General features: G+C 39.8%; 1 protein-coding gene across 1 annotated transcript in view; it reads left to right on the top strand.

The window, feature by feature from the left end:
• plekhh2 (pleckstrin homology domain containing, family H (with MyTH4 domain) member 2) overlaps positions 1–14729 on the top strand; it is a 44926-nt gene extending 30197 nt beyond the window's left edge. The window contains exons 18-30 of the mRNA XM_034681586.1: positions 1322–1430; positions 2464–2576; positions 3597–3776; positions 4602–4699; positions 5518–5695; positions 8716–8871; positions 8957–9054; positions 9178–9319; positions 9502–9638; positions 9752–9881; positions 11540–11626; positions 12690–12839; positions 12967–14729. Coding sequence (XP_034537477.1) covers positions 1322–1430; positions 2464–2576; positions 3597–3776; positions 4602–4699; positions 5518–5695; positions 8716–8871; positions 8957–9054; positions 9178–9319; positions 9502–9638; positions 9752–9881; positions 11540–11626; positions 12690–12839; positions 12967–13152 — 1764 coding nt within the window. The 3' untranslated portion in view covers positions 13153–14729. The remainder of the gene's footprint in view (positions 1–1321; positions 1431–2463; positions 2577–3596; positions 3777–4601; positions 4700–5517; positions 5696–8715; positions 8872–8956; positions 9055–9177; positions 9320–9501; positions 9639–9751; positions 9882–11539; positions 11627–12689; positions 12840–12966) is intronic.
• The last annotated feature ends 5434 nt before the right edge of the window (positions 14730–20163 follow it).

Genomic DNA, 20163 nt, shown 5'->3' with positions numbered 1-20163 from the left:
TACCACCGTCTCTTTTGTTGATACTCCAAATAATTCAAAAAATCTTCACACATTTATTTCATAAGGTAATAAAAGAGGAATCAGCCCATTAAGAAGTGCAAGCAAACTCCCACATACTGACTCACTGTCCAAAATACATTTATTGGCAACTTTCCGGTACCAAGATATTCACAATGTTGGAACTTGGAAATACTTTCAATTGTGACTTTGGACAAACATCCTTTTTTGAATCCTTTAAGAATTAAAATTAGATGATTTTAATGTTGCCTCTCTGTTGTGTTCCTCTTTAAAGTTAAAAGATTATGCACATGAATTAAACATCTGTATAATACTTAAAAAATCAAAGTAATAAATAAAATAAATAAATAAATAAAAATTATATTTATTTGTGTGTGCACACATTCATGATGTTACTCCTGCATGGGTCAGTGCTTCAATTGTGCCACTCCAATTAAAATGTGTCCAGACACGGCCCTGGTCTTGGTTAAGAAGGAGAGAATTTAGTAAAAATAGCACAGGGCAACAAGAAGTGAGCTCTCAAAAACAAAAAAATATATACATAACGAGAAAAATGACTTAAAATAAGCAAAATGATCACCCAACTGAGTTAAAAGATATGAATAGCTAAGACTGTTTATAACAATTCAAAATACCAGGTGTCAAATAACTCACATACATCCTAAAACTACTTTAGGGAGAATTTAAGAGCATCAGTCTAGTTCAGTGAAAATCAGAATTTGCTCAAAATGTAGCAAAGTTAGCATAAATTAAGCTTTTTAAAGGACCATTGTCTTGAAGTTATGCCATATGTTTAGGACCCAGAGTTAAGTCATCTGTTATGAAATATCTTCTTTTGTTTTTTTGTACATCTGTAGGAACATAAAATCCTAAAATCTGTGAAAATATTCAGAGAGATAAAAACAGCGTTGTTTGAGGAACTTTAACTTTATGTCAATTTTTGCACACCCTTCAGGAAAAGGTGTACCTCTTATCTCTTGTTGGTCCTTGCTTGTCCAGTAAAGGTACAGGTTGAGTTTTCTGATGAAAAAATCTCACCAGTTTTTATTGTATAAGCAAATATACAACTCATTGTAAATCCTTTCCAAAGGTTGTTTCTGCTGATAAAATGCTCTTTCATGAAAACCACCTTTAAAGAAACATAGATTAATAAAGAAACAAATAGAAGCAGACATTGAGTTTGTCATCTTACTTTGTTTGTTTCTTTGCAGCTCTCTTTTCAGTAAGAAATGAACATCATTGGTCTGTTTGGGTTTACTTCCTGCTCCTCTGTCCTCACTGATGTATGTGTCTTTGTCTGCAGGACTCGTGGCTCTTCCATCTGTCTGTAGCTGCAGGAACGTCTGTGGGAACAGTCGGCACTGACTTCGAACAGCTGGTGGGAAAACTCTTCCAACTGGACGGAGATCCAAGTCAGTAATTAAGACACTTTCATTAACTTCCTCTGTGTCTATGTATGTATCTGTTTTTAACCACAATTAGTGTTTTTGACCCTTATTCATCAGATTCGATTAACTATCGGTAATGAACTTCTAAAGTGCTGCTTTGAATTGTATGAGGTTTTGTTATATGCATCTACATAAGTGTAAAGGGAACTTCTTAGGTATGTTAATGTGAACCAGGATCTTGTTCTCCTCTCCTGAAGTTTCTACAAACATTTCACAAGTCTGAATACAAACCAGATTAGTCATGATGTTTTTCTTTATTCAACATGCAAAAAAAGATCTGGAGAAAAGGCACATGTGGGAATTCTTAAAACCGCTGTTTGAATTATTATTTAAGACAATGTCTTTATGTCATTTTTTTCCACAACTATTCCACTTTTTTTGCAACATTTTTGTAAAAACATAAACTTCATTTCTCAGTTTGTGTTATTTTGTGGTGATTCATTGCTATTAAAACGACATTTGGCTATTTTAGACCCCTTTATCATATTTTTGCATCATGAATAGGTACAATAGGTTTTAAGATTTTGTTAGTAAATCGACTGAGCTGTAATCACTAAAATGGACTGTAATGGCTGCATTTTAATTCTTGACCAAAGTGCGTCCACTAAATGCTCCTGTTTTTCTCTCTGACAGGCTCAGATTGTTATTTTAAGTGTCTGACAACATATACAGCATTTAGATCCAGGTCAATACTTTTTTTTTTAAATGGAAAAATAAAATAACAAAACTTTTTTGGACACAATTTGATTCATTTAAATTATCTCTATAAACCTGTTTGTACCTTTTATTTATTATCCCTTTGAATGTCTTAAATTAGGCCTCAGGTGTAAAAAAATCAAAACAAAAAACGCCTCTTTTTCTTCTATTCGTTAGTAGTTTCATTTGTTGATGTTGTCGTTGTTATTATACATGGTTCATTCTGCTTCTGTCTTTCTTTCTTTTGCACTGAGCACATTGTATCTTATTCATTGCGTGCAACATACCTGTTGTGTTTCAGACTCTTCGATCTGGAGACACCCTGTGTTGTGTTTCAGTAAAGAAGGTCTGTCGTCTCCTCTCACCACGCTGCCTTCACTGGCTCTGCAGACTGAGGCTGTGAAACTCTTTAAGGTACAGAGACAGTTTTACTCTGAGGATCGCTGTGATCAATATGCAAATGTTATTGTGGGGGTAAGATTTTTGCATGTTTTATTGTTAGGGTCAGACTGAGTGAGGGTTGAAGGTGGTTCAGTCATGAACTCAGAAATAATCAAGTGTTTCCTTTTCTATGGTGTTTATTTTGTTTTGCAGTTTGGTTCTTGTATTGCTGTGCTAACATCTCTTTTACCTTGGAGTGGTCTAAAATAAGTCCTTTAAAATCATCTTTAAAAACTGACAAACTCAGAGAAATGCAATATAATATCTTACAAAATGTCTATATATCTCCATACATGTACAGTAAATACACAGCAGGGGCCTCTCTAAACTGCCCAAAATGTAAGACTATTTTGCGAAAAGGTTCAACAGTTTTGGCAAACCATACAGTATGTGTTGAGGTTAGTGTTGTAATCAAGTAACAATTACAGCCCAACCCACTATTGTGTCTATTGGGATGTGTCCCCGAATCATTAAGAATACACAAGCACATTGTTCATTTTTTGCTTATGCTGGGCCGAAAGGCTGTTATGACCAAATGGGTAGGAGATGAACCTCCTTCAATTCATCTGTAGACATCATTGATATCAGAATATATCTCTCTGGAAAAATTAAGATTTTGTATTAAAGGTCAGATGGACGTTTATACAGCAAAGTTTGCCAAGGTGTTGGAGTATCTGGGAACTCAAGAGGCAATTGCCTGAAATGCTAGACCTAATAAGGAATTTTTGGATCATTGCTGCGGATGTATTTTGGATTTGGATTTGCTGCATATTTCAAACAACCTGTGTATGTACTGTGCTGGACTGTTAATATTTTGAAAATGTTCAATAAAAAGAATGTTAAAAAAACAAACAAAAAAAAGCCCTGACAAACAACAAAACTGACATATTAAAGTTGTTATATTTGGTATTGTTTGACCAGCACTCCACATGCACAGGTAACCTCTCTTCCTGTGGGTTTAAATCAAACTCCGAACTTCATCTCTCTCCTCAGACCTGTCAGCTATTCATCAACGTGGCCATCGATGCTCCTGCCATCGACTACCACGTCTCTCTGGCTCAGAGCGCCCTGCAGGTGTGTCTGACGCACCCCGAGCTGCAGAACGAGTTCTTCTGTCAGCTCATCAAACAGACCCGCAGGAGGACACCACAGGGCCACCTGGGTCCCTTGCAGGTTTGTGTTCTCGCCACACAGGGGCAGCAGCAGCAGCATGTGTTATCTGTAAAAACAGGGTGTGTGAAAATGTCAAGTATGACCAGGGCCCAGACATTTTATCAAAAGTCATGTGACTCACAAGGATAAACATTAAATCCTGCTCATAGCTCCTTTACTGAGGAAAGCCCTGGTTGTAGAGTTCCTCTGTCTACAACAAGACTTCAACAGATGTACGTCTTTTTGCAAATCCTGCTCCAGTATCAGCTATGAGTGTAAATATTATGTAAGAAGTCACTGCCAAATTTACCAGCACACCTCTAAACATAGATACTTCCCGGTGAGTGCAGATTATCGACTCAACTCTGTCGGTCTTGAAGAGGCATCGGTATAAGAATGAGACTGATTCAGAATCAGTATTAAAAACTCCTCACAGTGCCTTTATTTGCATATTTGCTAAAACAGCTTTAAGTGCTATATAATATGTCCTAAAAGTACCAGAAAGTCTCTGAAGTCATGTGATCATCATTAGCCAATAAGCAGAGTCACCAGGAACACCAGCAGAGGGTACGAATACGGATGAATGGTCACCTGCAGGCTTCAAAATAGAAACCAATCCTGATTATTTCTCATCATCAGGATTTAAAGACAACAGTGTGAGTCATTACTCAGCCCTGTGACTCCTTGAGTTTACGAATGAACTCAGTGTCGCTGATTTGTTGGATCCACACAGTTACAACTCAAACTAAACAGACTGTGTGTGTGTGTGTGTGTGTGTGTGTGTGTGTGTGTGTGTGTGTGTGTGTGTGTGTGTGTGTGTGTGTGTGTGTGTGTGTGTTTCTTCAGGGTTGGCAGTTTCTCGCCCTGTGTGTTGGACTGTTTCTGCCCCAGCATCCGTTCCTCTGGCTGCTGCAGGTTCACCTCAACAGACATGGGGACTCCAGGTGAGATCACATCAGGGGTCTGAACAGGATCGAGTAAATGAACGTGAAGGAGCAAGACGCAAAACGAGAAGCACTCACTACAAGAATAAAGTCACTATACAGTCTAGAAAATGTCATGAAAAGTTTTAGCTATTTTTAATGCTTAAACAATTGGACTGCAATGAAGATTTATCGTCATTAGTCATTTTTTTGCTCTGTTTCTCATGAATTTATCAACCTATCAAATGTTAGAAATTTGTGAGTTAAGACCTTCGTAATTACTCAGAATCCCATTCTTAATGGGGTGCCGTTGGCCTAGCAGTCTAGGCATGCGCCCTGTGTGAGCAGGCTGTGGTCCTCGCCCCGGCCGCACCAATTTGCTGCGTGTCTTCCAATGCTTTCTACTCCCCATGCTTCCTGTCTCTCTTCAGCTGTCCTATCAATTAAATGTGGAAATGCCCCCAAAAATGTAACCTTAAAAAAAGAACCCCATTCTTAAAATGTTGCTTCAAGTCAAGGTGATACAAAAAAGTATGTTCACTGTCTAACAAAAGAGAGAAAACATTGTGGTCTGAGGGCTGAAGTTAGAATAGATCTGCTTCTTCTTCCAGTCTTTTTGGAATTTGGAAACTGCAATACGACTTAGAAACAACACAGAAAGAACCTTTATATTCAATTAGTTTTTAACAATATTCTCAGAGACATTCATCAGCCTAAAGCTATTTCTATTGTGATTACTAACAGGATTGTTATTTTAAGTACACAAAAATATTATCACAGTTTGTCTTTGTAACTACATGACATGTTCAAACCTAGTATTGTGTCCCTCTTGTTGTCAGGACTGAAGTAGGTAAATATGCCATCTACTGCCTGCGCTCCATGGAGCGGACCCAGCAGAAGGGTGAGAGACAGGCCCGGCCATCCCGCATGGAGATCCTGTCCATCCTGCTGAGGAATCCCTATCATCACTCTCTGCCCTTCAGCATGCCCGTCCACTTCCTCAACAGCACCTACCAGGTACACACAGACACAGACACACACACACACACACACACACACACACAGACACACACACACACACACACACACACACACACACACACACACACACACACACACACACACACACACACACACAACCACAGACTGTATATGACCTAATTTTGTAGTACAAAAGGCTGTTCCTTCTCTACATTGTTGATTGGCGCACACAGCAAGAGCAAGAGTTTGACAACTGTCAATCATGGCGTTACACCCCTCTTCATACCATCAGATAACTATTACCAGGTTGTGTTAGATACTTGGTTCTGATTGGTCAAAACTACACAACAAGAGACAACTTGATCACACACATCATATCAAATCAATCAAAGGAAAGGCTGTAGCACTTTTCACCTCTGCCTGTTGACACTGTGGCAAAAACATTCCTGTTAGCATTCTACATCAGTAATTACTGAGCCAAAAAGGTTCATATCTGTCCCAGGCTGGAGAGTCAGGAAGTGGTTGGTATTTGTTGGCCCTCTACACAGGCATCCCTTATGGACCCCGCAAACATTGACAGCCATTCATTTTTCATCTTTGTGGGTCCCTTTCACATTAAGGCCCCCTGTACTAAGTTGGCAACTCAAACCATGCGTTGGTAGTGATGCCTCATTTGTGTTAAAAGGTGTGTCAATTGCAAAGCGCAGAGAAGGATGAGAGCGTGTGTTTTGATTTTAAAGTTTCACCCATGTCCTTTCTGTTAACACGGAGACGAGGGGCTTCATGAACTTTACTGCAGTCAGTCAGTAGGGGGCGATCAACAGCTTCTGCTTTCATTTTTACAGTGCTGTCATCCATCTTTTTGTAAGGTCTGTGGAGACACAGCATAGAATGCAGCATGGAAAATCAAAACAGTGAAACCAGTTTTTGCAGACAGCTGTCACAGTCTCACCTCAAACTTTTAGGAAAGGCGACGGTTGAAACCTGCAAAGTGAGGTCACACAGCTTACATAAATGTTGCTGCTGCGCTCTCACAGCTCAGATTCACATCACTCACAATTTACACAAAGTGTGATTAAACTGTCATACTGCACCGCTCCACCTTACCTTGTCTCTAAGCCTTCCCAAAAAGGCCTCCGTCACCGCCTCCCTTCCATTTGCCTATTCGTGTGAAAGGTCCCAGAGCTGGTTTTTACTTCCTCCACAAAGGAGTCTGCACTGCTGCTGGCTTACTGACCAGGTGTAGCGTCATTTATCTTGCATCATGAGAGAGCTGCGTAGATTAAAGTTCTGTGTTAAACTGCTTTCATCAAGGTACGATTAATAAAGTTTACAGCAGATTCAGGATCTATTTAACCTCTTCCCAGTCTTTAAATCTAGACAGCAGATTCTAAACTTCAGTTTGAAAAGGAGTATCTATAAAAAGAAAAAATGCAATCAAAGAAGATGAGTATTTCTCAAACTGAGGAGAATGTCAATGAGTTTGTGAAATTGTTTTTCATTTGAGCTGCTTATTATTATCTGTGTGACATGTAACAATGGGTTACACAAAGTTCCTGATTCCCAGGGTGGAGTAGAGGGGAAGTGGGGAGGGAGGGATTCATTTGAAAAAGGGCCTTTCTCTCTACCTATCTCTATCTATCTCTCTCTCTATCTCTGTATGCAAACAAGGGAGTCATTTCATTAGGATGAGCGTGGAAGTTTCAGGAAGTTGTGGGTCTGTGAATCTGTTTCTGTGTTAACCAGCAGCCTTCTCTGAATCCAAAATATAACATGACCAATTATTACAGACCACATGATGACCATTTTTCTTTCTTTCTTATTTTCTTTCTTGCTCTCATTCTGTCATTCTCCAATCTTTCTGTCTTTCTTCCTCTCTCTTTTGTCTTTCATTCTTTCTCTTGTTCTCTCAATTTATTTTTTTTAATTCTTTCTTTCTTTCTGTCAGTCTTTCTTTCTTGTTCCCATCTTTCTGTCTTTGTTCCTCTCTTTTTTCTTTCCTTTTTTCTTTTTTTTCCTTCTTTCTTTCTTTCTTTCTTTCTTTCTTTCTTTCTTTCTTTCTTTCTTTCTTTCTTTTTCTCCTTTTGGTTAAGATGCTAAAACTATTTGTCTAAGTTTAGGAGAAGGTTTGGGTTGAAATTATCTTCCTGAGAATGTTGACCGATCAGACTTCAGACCCTCTATCTTTGTAGACTTGTGTTGTTGGACATTTTGTAGTTAATCCAGTCTTATTTGTTGTTGTCTAAATGCTCCACCCTTATGTTCAGAAGATCAGTCTGAGAAATGATTTATTAGAATATAGAATTTATTGGAGCCTAGCAGTGAGCAATATACTAACATGTCACACTCTGTGGCGTACATACAGCTGGGCTGGGCTAAGTCAGACTTAGAACTGAAAGTTACATCAGACCTAAAGTTAAGCCCTGTGCCCCAGTTAGACTTAAGCCCTGTTTGTGTTACACCTGGGTGTAACTCACGCTTAGGAAGGAGCCGGCGAAAGTCTGTAAAGTCAGACTAGTCGGGCTATTCAAACTAATAAAAACAGAAAAATAACGGTCACAGAGATAACTGTGGTGGCAGCTGGACTTGTTTACAGGATGATTGATGAAAGAGCGTCAAGATGAGAGAGAGTAATCTGTGATATGACATTCCTCAGACACTGAGCTGATTTTAGACCTCTCCCCTAAACGACAGCATGTGTGGTATAGACACAGGGTGCTGTTCTCACCCTTCAGGTGCTGATCACCTTCTTGTTTTATGTAGTCTGTTATCTCTGAGCTGTTTTGTGAAAGTGAATAGAATTCTCCCCAAGTTAATGATCAAGCTGCTTTATAATGGCGGTTTTGGTTCCAGACCTCCTCAGTATCCTCTCCTGCATCTCTTTGTTTGTTTTGGTGTTTAGTTTTGTTGTGCAACCGTTTTTATCGTCTGCATACCTGCAGCTAAGACTGGTCTTTGTCCGCACTCAATGTAAGTTCGGGTCAAAGATTCAGTCGTAGCTAAGTCCGACGTAAGAGATGCGCTGTTACAAAGTCTTCTGTGTTTGATATTTACAGGTGGTGAGCTTCGACGCTTCAACTACAGTGGACGAGTTCCAGAGTCGCCTGAACCAGGACAGCAGCATGAGGAAGACCGGCCTCTCTGGTTTCAGTTTGTACACCGACGACCCCACAGGGCGAGAGCTGGAGCACTGTCTGCAGGGGGGAGTGAAGGTGCATCTTCTTCTCATGTGATGATGACTTTCTGGAAGTGTTAAGAAGTGTTTGATTCCCAAACTGTCTTCTGTATCGACTGCAGATTTGTGACATCATCTCCAAATGGGAGCAAGCCTCGAAGGAGCAGCACACCGGGAAGTCTGAGAACACCAGGACGGTGCGCCTCACATACAAGAACAGGTACACTCATTCTCTTCACCTCAACACCTCAGCCCAAAGTTTCAGCAACCCATTTCAGCTCATTACATCAGCCACATGAGACGTTGGTCAGATATTGTTTTTCGTCTGTCTGTCTGTCCGCAGGCTGTACTTCTCTCTCCAGGTCAGGGGGGAGTCAGAGAGGGAGAGGCTGCTGCTGGCGTATCAGACAAACGAGGCCATCGTCGCGGGACACTTCCCCGTCAACAAGGAGCTCGCTCTGGAGATGGCCGCCCTGCTGGCTCAGGTCTAAATCCTATTAATGCACACATTTTTATATATCTTTCACAGAGATCATTTATATATGAGCTGTAGTAGATGCAAGCAGAACCAGCAACACAACTGAATTTCTAGTTCACAAAGTGCTGTTTGGTGAACCAGACTGTTCTCTAAAATGGTTTTCAGAAAAGCACTTCTCTTTGTCTTCAGGTGGAGTATGGAGATTTTGAGCGTCCCTTCTCTGCTCCTGGATCAGCACAAACCAAGTCTAACCAAACTCTGAAGCAGGTTCTGGACAGATTCTACCCCAAACATTACCGCAGGAGCACGTCTGAGGAGCAGCTCAGGTATGAGACAAAAACTCTGCTTCAGTGGACATGAGGTTGTTTTTGATTTGTCTCAGGCTGAAAAAGGCTGATGTCCTGTCTCCCTCCACCCCCACCCTTTCCCCCCTCTTCAGAGTGCTGCTGCAGCGTCTCTCAGCACGCTGGGCCTCCCTCAGGGGTCGAAGTTCATCAGAGTGTGTCAGGATCTACCTGACCGTTGCCAGGAAGTGGCCATTCTTTGGTGCCAAATTATTTGAAGCAGAGGTAGGAGAACATTAATCACATCATAATGATGACTAATGTTTGTTTTTTTTGTATTGTTGTCATTGCTGAATTAAATAGAAATGTCAGCAAATAATTAAATTACATAAAGTTTTTAGTAAAGGAAGGACACGGGGGAAGGAAAAGATGGAAATAAATGCCACTGGCTTGATGTAACGATACATCACATGTATGAAACAGACACATCAACTGATGCTTCTGGACTCGATGAAGGGTTCATGTTCCTGTTGACTGACAGGTTCAGGGATGTCACAGCAGGTGTGCACACAGAGCAGGCTGCAGGATGATTGAACTGCACTGATTGTTGATCATGTGATGATGCTGAAATGCTTCAGAGTGTGTTAGACATCAGCATCATTGCTGTGTAAGAGTTACAGTCGAGCAACATACTTTCAGCTTGCCTCACTTGTAACACTTCATACAAAATAACACCTGTGATCTGTGACCTGAGCCTTTTCACATCACAATATCTACACATTACACAGAAAACTAAGGGTTAATCTACATGGTTATTACCTTATTTAAACCCAGTTATTATGGACACTAATTACTTAACAGACATATTCTATGAATGATCATTTTTTTATTAAAAGATGTGAACAAAAAAGAATTACATTTTCATCTGAGTTTCCAGCTCACTGTGGACCTAAGCTGTGGAAGGATACCTTACATATCCCCTCATAGTGTTGTCTTCACTTTATTGTCCCATTAGAGGAAAATGAATCACATTAACTCTCACACTGTGCCACAACTGAGCACCAATACAGAACAATGTATTTTCATATGTTTTATGTCATTCATATACATGAATGTAGTTTAGTTTTTAAGCATCAAACTCTGCCTTAAACCTAGGGTTGACAAACACAGTTGGTAACCAGCATCAAGAGCTAACAGCTAAGTGTGGTTGCTTTTGTTCAGCTGTGAAGAGCCAGATCAACAAAAGACAGCTGGGATGTTTAAAATCCTGTTAGAGTTACACACTAACATCATTCTTAAACCAGACGATCAAGCTTCATATGAATGAATCTATCTCAAAAACCACATACCTCCTAATGTTCTGAAGATATGAATATTGTGGCTACATGGGAGCTACTAAGCAGAAAAACAACCTTTTAGTGCTTGGATGTTTTAATATTTTTTGTTAAAAGAGTATATCTGTCTTAGGAAAACATTAAAAAAATGTTATTGAAGTGTTTCCACTTGTAGACGAGTCTTATATCTGGAGTCAAAACTTAGAATATAGACAAACAGATCAGATCCCACCTCCCATCTGAAAGTCCTCTTGGTTTCCTCAACACTGAGAGAGACTGCTGATGGCTCTGCTGCACTCTAGCAGTTAACACCAGATTATGCCTTCATTTATTTAACATTTTGAAATCTCTTATATTTGATTTAAAGATCAGCCTGTACAAAGCAGCTCACCTGATACACACCATCTGATGTTCACAGTTTATAAATAATAACCACACAAGAGAAAAAAGACACCACGATGAATAAAACCAAAAGTGAGTCATGAAACTTAAAATGCACACATTGTGTTCTGTGTATGAGTCACAAACAGCAGGTTATCTTACTGTGGTGTGTTATGAAAATGTGTTTGTGCTTGACCTGACGTCCTGCTTCTCTCTTTGTCTGTTCAGTCTGTCACTGCGTCTCCACAGCAGGGTGTGCGTGTTTGGCTGGCCGTGCATGAGGATGGCCTCAGTGTCCTGGAGCACAACTCTGTGGTGAGCATCTCTGCTGTAAAAAAAACACATTAAAGAACTTTATTAACTCGGAAGAGGATATTCTGATGCTCTATTACTCCAGCAATTCTGGTACACAATAAGAGTGAAAAGACATGACAGAAAAAGAAAAATTGAAAAGTGAAGAAATATTTTGAACGGATGATACAGATAAGATAAGATAAGATAACCTAAGATAAGATAATACTTTATTGATCCCTGTGGGGGAATTCGGTAGTTCCAGCAACACAGACATAGTAGTAGAGTAGTGGAAGAATAATAGAGCACAAATAGGGACAATTTTAAATAAAGTGGAAAAAAAAAACAGATAAATAAAATGAAAATATATAAATAATATAGAATAGAATTTAAAATGATATACAAATGTTACACATGGTGTGAATAGTTTTAATTATACAGGCAGCAAGGTTGAATAAATACATGAATGTTAAATAAATGTTTAACATTAAATAAATGTTAAGAAAGCAGAATAAATTAAACATGAATGTACAAAACAAACAAATAAATAAGCATATGATCACCCAATATTGAAAAATGACAATGTACATGATTGTTGTGAATTCATGTCCTGCAGGCTGTGGAGCATGAACAGGTTTTTGATAAAGTTTTGAGAATGATTAAGTCAAGGAAGTCTTTTATGGAAGGAGTTGTGCTGAATTATTTGCTGAGGACATAAAGTCTTGCTTCTTGGCGATAAATCTTATACCATTGGAGAAGCTGTTTATTTCCCCTTTTAATGGTGCCACATTTGTAAGGAACATGTATTTATGGGATGAGCAGCAGAGCTGAGTATGAGGGTTGTGCCTGTGAAAAATTTGCCAAATCTTCTCTGCCAATTGACCTGGTGTTCATGGAGACCATCGTGTAGCCCAGATGGTGTGACGCTGTTGTGACGCTGTTGTGAAGTATTTAAAAGCAGAGTGTTTTATATTATGAGACTCAGACCATCAAGCCAGACTCTGTTGTTTTGTTCGAGAACATGCTAGAACATAATCTTGTCTCCTTGTTGTTTTCTTGCTCTGAACACATCTGTCTGTATGTGCAGAAGCCACTGGTGTCCCACACCTACAAGACCCTGATGACGTTTGGAGGCTGCAGACAGGACTTCATGCTGGTGGTGGGACAGAGCGTCGTGACAAATGCCAGTAAAGACAAACCTACAGAGAAACATCTCTTTGCCATGGACGCCTCCAAGGTGAGAGCAGGAGCAGACTGTGGCTTTGTGTCTCCAAAAAACAAGAGGTTTCTGACTACATTTAGAGCCACTCCTCCTTAAAGAAACCATCACTGTGACTTTATTTCTTGTCTTGTTTGGTCAACAGATCAGGGAGATCACCCTCCTCATCTCCAGTTACATCAACAGCGCTCATCAGCAGAAGGCGGCCGCCCACCACCTTTCAGCCCCGGCTCTAATGGTCGCTCAGCCCGTCAGTCTGAAAAGTAAAGAGCTGAGGAGCAAATCTCCCCCCGCACTGGGACGCCCCAGCAAGGCTCCCACGCTGCTGTGATGGGACACAAATACTACCAAGCCCTCTGAAAAATATTTACTTTACTGAGATATTTTGTGATCACACTGCCACATCCAGAGGTGTCTAGTTGGTCACATTCATTTCTGTATTTTTTGGGGCTTTTATTCCTTTATTTAGAGAGGACAATAAAAAGAGAGGGAAACTGGGACGAGAGTGCATGTGGCATGTGGTTTCATCACTTAGCCAATCCAGCGCCCCAGATTCATTTTTGCTATGAAGAATGGTCAAAGTAAAGTAAAGGTCAAAGTAAAGAGGGATTTCAGAGTTTAGAACCTAAAGATATTTTTAATGTAAATGGCAAGAAGATAGAAAAACTGCTGAGCGGCTGAGCAGGCTGCAGTGTCATTTTTGGGAAAAGGATCAAGGTGTGTTCACTGAAAGGTTTTATTTTTTGTCACTGATAGGCTTAGATTATTATTTTAAGTGTCCAAAAAAGAATACAGAGAATCCGTAGAAACAGTTGTTCCTGTGCTCTCTTTACCACCAGACTCTACTGACAAAATCAGCAATTTCACCTTCACTGAACACACGAGATGCTGATCTACTTCTTAATTAATCAGTCAGTTTCTTTCTTTTATTTTCCATTATTTCATCCCTGTTAAGCACCCAGCTAAATGGGTACGACCGCAACATAACAGTACAGAAAGATGTTCCCTCCCTGGTCCCCAAACCAAAGTTTCCAAGTACCCAAAACAATTAATTACAAATAAAGTGCAACAATAGCGACAACTGAATGAATAACCCTGGAATGAACAAATGTCAAAACATCAATCAAAAGAAACTGTCTTATATCAAACACTTCTACCCTTTACTATATAACCCAAAATACATAAACTTCACCCGACTCCTTAGCTGAAATCAAAAGAAGAACAAAGCAATACAAAATAAATTCAACCCAGCTGCTTCAGTTGTAACTCAGGAAATACCAAAAACCAAAATCTTGGATGAACCAGACTAAAGAAGTTTCACAACATTTTTATTCCACATCAATCACAGTGTACAGAAAAAAAAAACCTGGAGGCTGAGGACGGAAAACTCTGCAGCTGTTACTGATCACCAAACCCCTGTGGGAGAGCTGACCCACATATCCAGCATAGACTGTATGAAACATGGAGGCAATCTCATTAACGTCATCCATTGGTTTCTTAAGAGGTGTCACAAAGCCTAACTATGGTGGTCGCCATTTTGGAAATGCTGACTCAACCTAACTTTCGATGTAGAAACAGTCAAAGAGGTGGAGCTTAGGCGGGTTTCAGCAATCTAGTAAACAGCTACAGCTTGCACACCTGTCACTCAACTCAGCCACACCCATAATTATGTAAATGTGTATATGACTCATAGCCTTGATATTACCAAAACAGATGAGTTGCTAGAGAGTTCGGCCTGTGTAGGATGTAAACGTGTGTATTTCTGTTGTCGATGTTAATGTGGGTGTTACCAGGTTTTCCTCAAGCGGCAAATTGAAACCAATGCGGAAGTGTTAAAAACTGCAGTTCTTCAAGTGTCCACTTGAGGCTGGCGCCGGAAGTACAGGAAACCACATACACACAAAATCAAAAAAGTCGATCTTTACAGCAGAAATAAACATGTTTACAGCCTGGTTCAAAAAATGAGTGTAGTCTGAATAGCTCATTTCTCCATTGGCACAAACTGGACGGGGTGAATTTTTTTTCTAACGCGGCAATTTGGAAGATATTGAGATTATGAGTCTTCCCATGAGAGGCACATCTGACTTGACTGACAGGCGGGAACACTGTAGCTGTAAGCGAGGAGGCTCAAAGCCCACCCTCTTTACCTCACAGTAACTCGACAGCAGTTATATTGAGATCAGCATTTCCAATTTGGCACCTGCCGACAATTGGCTTCAAAACAGCGCTTCAGGTACAAATGGGTGACGTCACAGATACTAAGTCCTGAAGCATAGAGCTGCAATACTTTAATATTTTGCACTTCCACATTATTTTCATTTTCCAACATCAGAGCTTGCTGCTTGATCTCCAGACACTTGGGACCAGCAGACACAAATCCAGGAACATGACAGAGCACACACACTCACAAACAGAAATTACCCACAACAGTCAAAATTACACAAATTACCCCTAGACCGACGTTTCACCTGTTCTCATAATGTCACTGTTACTTATTTTTACTCCTTACTGTTTTACTATTGAATGTTAGAACAGCTGTTGTTGAATCTGACTTTTTTGCAGTGTGTCACATTTTCATAGAGGGGCTTAAATCTTAACCCAGTGAACCATGTGACTCAGAGCACAGAGACACTGTTTGCCTGACAGATCAGTCACAGCGTTTCACCTCTTACTGACAGAAAGTGTCAGCGTGACTCTTTGGTTATTTTTTCCTGTTGTGTAAACATGGCTTTACAGCATTAGATAAAGTTGTACTATATAGTGATGGTTGAATCTGAACATTATGAGGAAAGCAGCAGAAGAAGACAGTTAAAGTGCAGTGAGACTGTCTATATGAAGGATTGTAGAAAACCAGTTTCCACTTTCAGTTACTGATTGGCCAGGAGAGAGGTGAAACTTTAAACTTGTTCAAATACTTCACAGGTTTGTACAGCAGGAGTGATTTACTGAAATGGGCTGTGCAGTCTGTATTTTACATGACATAGCTTTTTTAGAGAAGTAAGACAAGGTCAGTGCACAAAAATGTGTTGATTTATGAAGATTTACAGGAAAGAGGTGAGAGGATGTGACAGAGGGTTTAGCAGAAATGTATGCTGGTTATAGAGGAATACAATGTTTCCTGTTTTATCATAAAGAGAATATGAAGTATTTAAATGAAGTAGTGATCTGAGCTTGAAGGTAAACTTGAAAAACAGGAAGTTATTTTATGTACAGTACATTGAAAAGATGATCATTGCCTCCAGTATTATCTCCATCCTGTGCTCAGTGTCAGGTATTGTATTTATTTGTCCTATTAAAAAAACATCTTTGGAATATATTTTATAAGTATTTTAAGTGAATAAAGTAAACCTCAGAAAACAAGATGCTAGTTTCACTGAGTCTTTACTCCCGAAACCACAACACTAATTTTTTCCTACTCCACTCCAGTTTCTCCCCCACAGTCCCGCCTCCTGCCTCTTATTGGTCGACGGGATCTGACGTGCTGATACCTGCAGCAGGTACCCGGCAGGTAGGGACACACCCTCATTCCTAAAGTCTCTCACAACAGAGAGAAAGAAGGGGAGGGGTGGGAGAGGATATATGATACCCAACCTGTCCAAACTAGTTACAGACATGCTTTTGTCCTTTTGTCACCATGGAGACAAAGAGGGGGAGGGAGGGCTCACAAGGGGAGAAAAACTGGGTGAGGCACAAAAACATAATGACTTCTGTCATGTTTCATCAAATTACTGTACAAATAGAAAATCGAACAGGAAGTCCACATCAAATTGTGATCACTTTGTCCTTTCAAAGTGAAGAAATAAATGTTTCCTCTTTGGTTATAGACGCCTTTGTTTTAAAATCATAATAAACAAACCGTCACTTCGTTTTGACTTAAAGGTTAAACAGGGACGATCACCTGAAGAGCTGCGCTCAGCTCAAGTACAGACACACAAAAATCGTGTTGTGACAGGTTACACAATTGCTCTTTACCTCCACAGTTTCACACAGGAAGCTGCTCTGAAAGCAGAGCTATTCTAACTACGTACAGCTAAAGTATGTGAGGCAGGAAGAACTCAAAAGAAGTTCAAGGGATCACTGATAAAACTGACAATGTGCATTTGCTTGTACAAAACAGGACATCAGAAAACATCACTCATATATTAGTCATGTGAAATGGTCCCCTTGTTTGCAGGCCAGACACAAAGCAGCGAAATAAAATACCTCACTGTTCACAGGAGAGTGCAGATATTTCCTCTTACAGAGTCGACCAGTCTGACAGCTGTTCTCAGTAGCTGGAGGGTGAGATGGGGGGGTCTGACAAAGAATAATAGTGCCTCTGAATATTTGCTGATAAACAACAGTAATCAACCCTCAGATTGGGCCTTAAAACACTCAAGTTTAGAGCTACAGGTCCAGTTTACAGAATTAAAATACTGTTGCCATTTTTTCGCACACCTTGCTGGAAGACACCTGAGATAATCTGTGCTGAACAAGACAATATCATGTGTCCTTTTTAAAGACTGATCTTCGCGAAATCTGAATCATTGTTGTGAATAGATCTGTATCTTACACACATGTATTTAAAAAATGTCTGAAATGTAACTTCAAATGCTGGAGTCACTTTGAAAATATGGATGTGGTTAAAATAGAGAACTACCGCAAAATGTTTTTCAAAATACAGAATATCTGAGTTCAATGCAACACAATGATTCTTCTGTTCTTAAAATACAGTATATTACAAGGGATGTAGAAACTGTAGCACCTCTGCACTAGTCTTTGCTGTTGTCTGACAGACTGAAAAGAGCCAGTCACATCTCTACTTTTTAGAATCTTGTCACTGGCCCTGTGTTTTAGAATTGATAGATCTCACTGATAACCTTACAGGCTCCTCTTGATCGCACTGAAGATAATATTTTAGACCTTGCAACATTTGCCCTTCTAAAGATATAAAGGACAGGTTCAGCAAAGAGATTAGAGAAATTGCTTTGTTCACAGAAGGTGCTAAGATTGACACAATATGAAAGTTTCCCACAGAGGCTTTAATTACAGACATGGATGCCTCTATCCAGAGCCTAAATCATATGTCTCTGAAGGCATGTGCCTTGATGTCCACTGAGATCAGCCTCTGATGCCAATGCTTGCCCAACACCAGCTAGGGTGGCAGTAACTGGGTCTGTGGTTACTTAGCTTGGGAACCAGAGGGTCGTCAGCTCGAGTCCTGGTACGAACCAACAGAGGTGGGAAAAGTAAACCAAAACAGTACTCAAGTAAAAGTACTTTTACTTTACAATGATGTTACTCAAGTAGAAGTAAGTAGAAATAAGCACTTGAATAAGAGTAAATAAGTACCTCATGAAAAACTACTCAAGTAGTGAGTAACTTGTGAGTAGTATCATATATAAAATTGTATTGTATTGGAAACGCTAATAACAATGTGAAGTGCACACTGCCTTTAATAAAGTCACATTAATAGGAAAATGCCAAAATGAATGCTGTTAGGCATGGTCTACTTTCAAACATTAAAGAAAGAGAAGCTGCACTGTGCACAAACTAATGTACTCACTTTCATTTTTTAAAACAAGCTGAAACTTCAAACTGTGTCAGAGATGTAATCAGAACATGGGACTTTTAATGATCTCTTAATCTATAACACTCTAACAATACAATGAAAAATATATCTATGCCTTCCAAACTTTCTTTTTTCACTTTTTTCACTTATTTTCAGTACATCTTCCTAAAAAACATTACTTAAAAGTACTAAAACATTAAGCACTGAAGTGTTTAAAAGGCCATGAACTCAGTCCTGAAGAATCTCTCTGAGGTGACTGTTGAGCTCATAGACTGTAAATAAAAATGGACAGCGTTGCTCCGCCTCTTCCCGTTGTACAGTTCTGAAGCCAAAAAATCCCTCTCCTGGGCGCAGCCATTGTGCAGCCAGAGCCTGTGAAGCCTTTGTAATAAGCTCCGCCCTACAGCGTAACGTCACAAGGCGCTGTGTGCCCTTTGAAGTTTCGTTCTACGGCGGCTGTGAATCAAAGGAAACCCGGAAGTAAAACCACGTTTTTTAAACTCTAATAACTAACGAAAAAGAAACTTTTCAGAAAAAAGAGGCCTTGGACACAAAACAGTCAAATAATAACTACATATCACCACAGCATACGGATGTGAGAAACATTCGTACGACGTGTATTTATTTTTTAAAGTTTGACTGCTACTGCAGCCAGCCACCAGGGGGCAGTCCCACTGCTGAAAGCCTCACCACCAGGGCCGTATCCGGCACGCTTGGTTGAGCTTCAGAAGCAGCTGTTCTTGTTAGCATGCTACCTTACTGCTCTTATACGTTAGTTTAGATTACTTTCCAACATTTTTAACATGCTTTTTAAGATTTAATGTTAACCAGTATGATCCTTAGCTTACCTAACTGATTACAAACCAAGTTTGGAAATTAGGCTGAGAGGTCAGCTCATTTCCTGAGCTCTGTAGAGCTGTCCTTGTGGGAGGCACCAAACCTCCATGGGCAGCCCCCTTCACTCTGACATCTCTCCTGTAATACAAACCCTCAGGTTTAATACACAGTCTATCTTCTTCTTATAATTATGGCTGACACAGTCCCCCACTTTCAGAGCTAGCCCATTGAGCCCCCTGAACTCTTGGGTAGGACCAAGGCTTGAAGCAGAAAACCAGGCAGAAACAGATCTTTACCAGCTCACCAGCTTTTTAGAATAAGCACAACAAATGAGAAATCTCCTTTAACAGCTGGTCACTTTCAACTGTCTGATTAACACTCAAGTCTCCTGCAGGACCAGTCTGTTAAGGTTTTCATCCGTGGCTTTTGAGGAACCTGCGGGTCTTTCCTGGTGAGATGGAGCTAGGCTGGTAACAACTATCCAGTCTTTAGTCTTTGATAGTCAGAATGAATGAAAGAAAATGAGGGTAACAAATGTAACTGCGGCCCTGTATATTCTATATGACCATCATAGTACTCTGTCAGAGGAAGTCTTGGTGAGAAAAGATTCTGCAGGGACATCTTTCATGCAGATGTGGGCTTATATTTGTTCTACTTCATTCCAGGTCATGTGATTTTGTTGGATATTGCACATGCTTAATAAGGATCATATCTAATGTGAAGCAAAATAAATTACCCAGAGTTCATAGCACTGTAGTTACATTCTAAAGACTTGTTTATTTTACTTCGCATTCTTGCATTATCACATTCATGTTGGCATTTTATCTTCTTTATTTAAATATCAAACACTGTGGCTGGACTTTGTCAAGGGCGTCACATACTTGCTTTAAAATGATTAATACAAAGCCAATAAGTTACTAATATATGTACTAATCAGCAATCTGTTAATGGGAA

Source organism: Notolabrus celidotus, chromosome 4 (genome assembly GCF_009762535.1).
Source record: "Notolabrus celidotus isolate fNotCel1 chromosome 4, fNotCel1.pri, whole genome shotgun sequence".
NCBI classification, from domain to species: domain Eukaryota; kingdom Metazoa; phylum Chordata; class Actinopteri; order Labriformes; family Labridae; genus Notolabrus; species Notolabrus celidotus.
The sequence above is the reverse complement of the archived record's forward strand: the minus strand, read 5'-3'. Positions and strand labels throughout refer to the sequence as shown.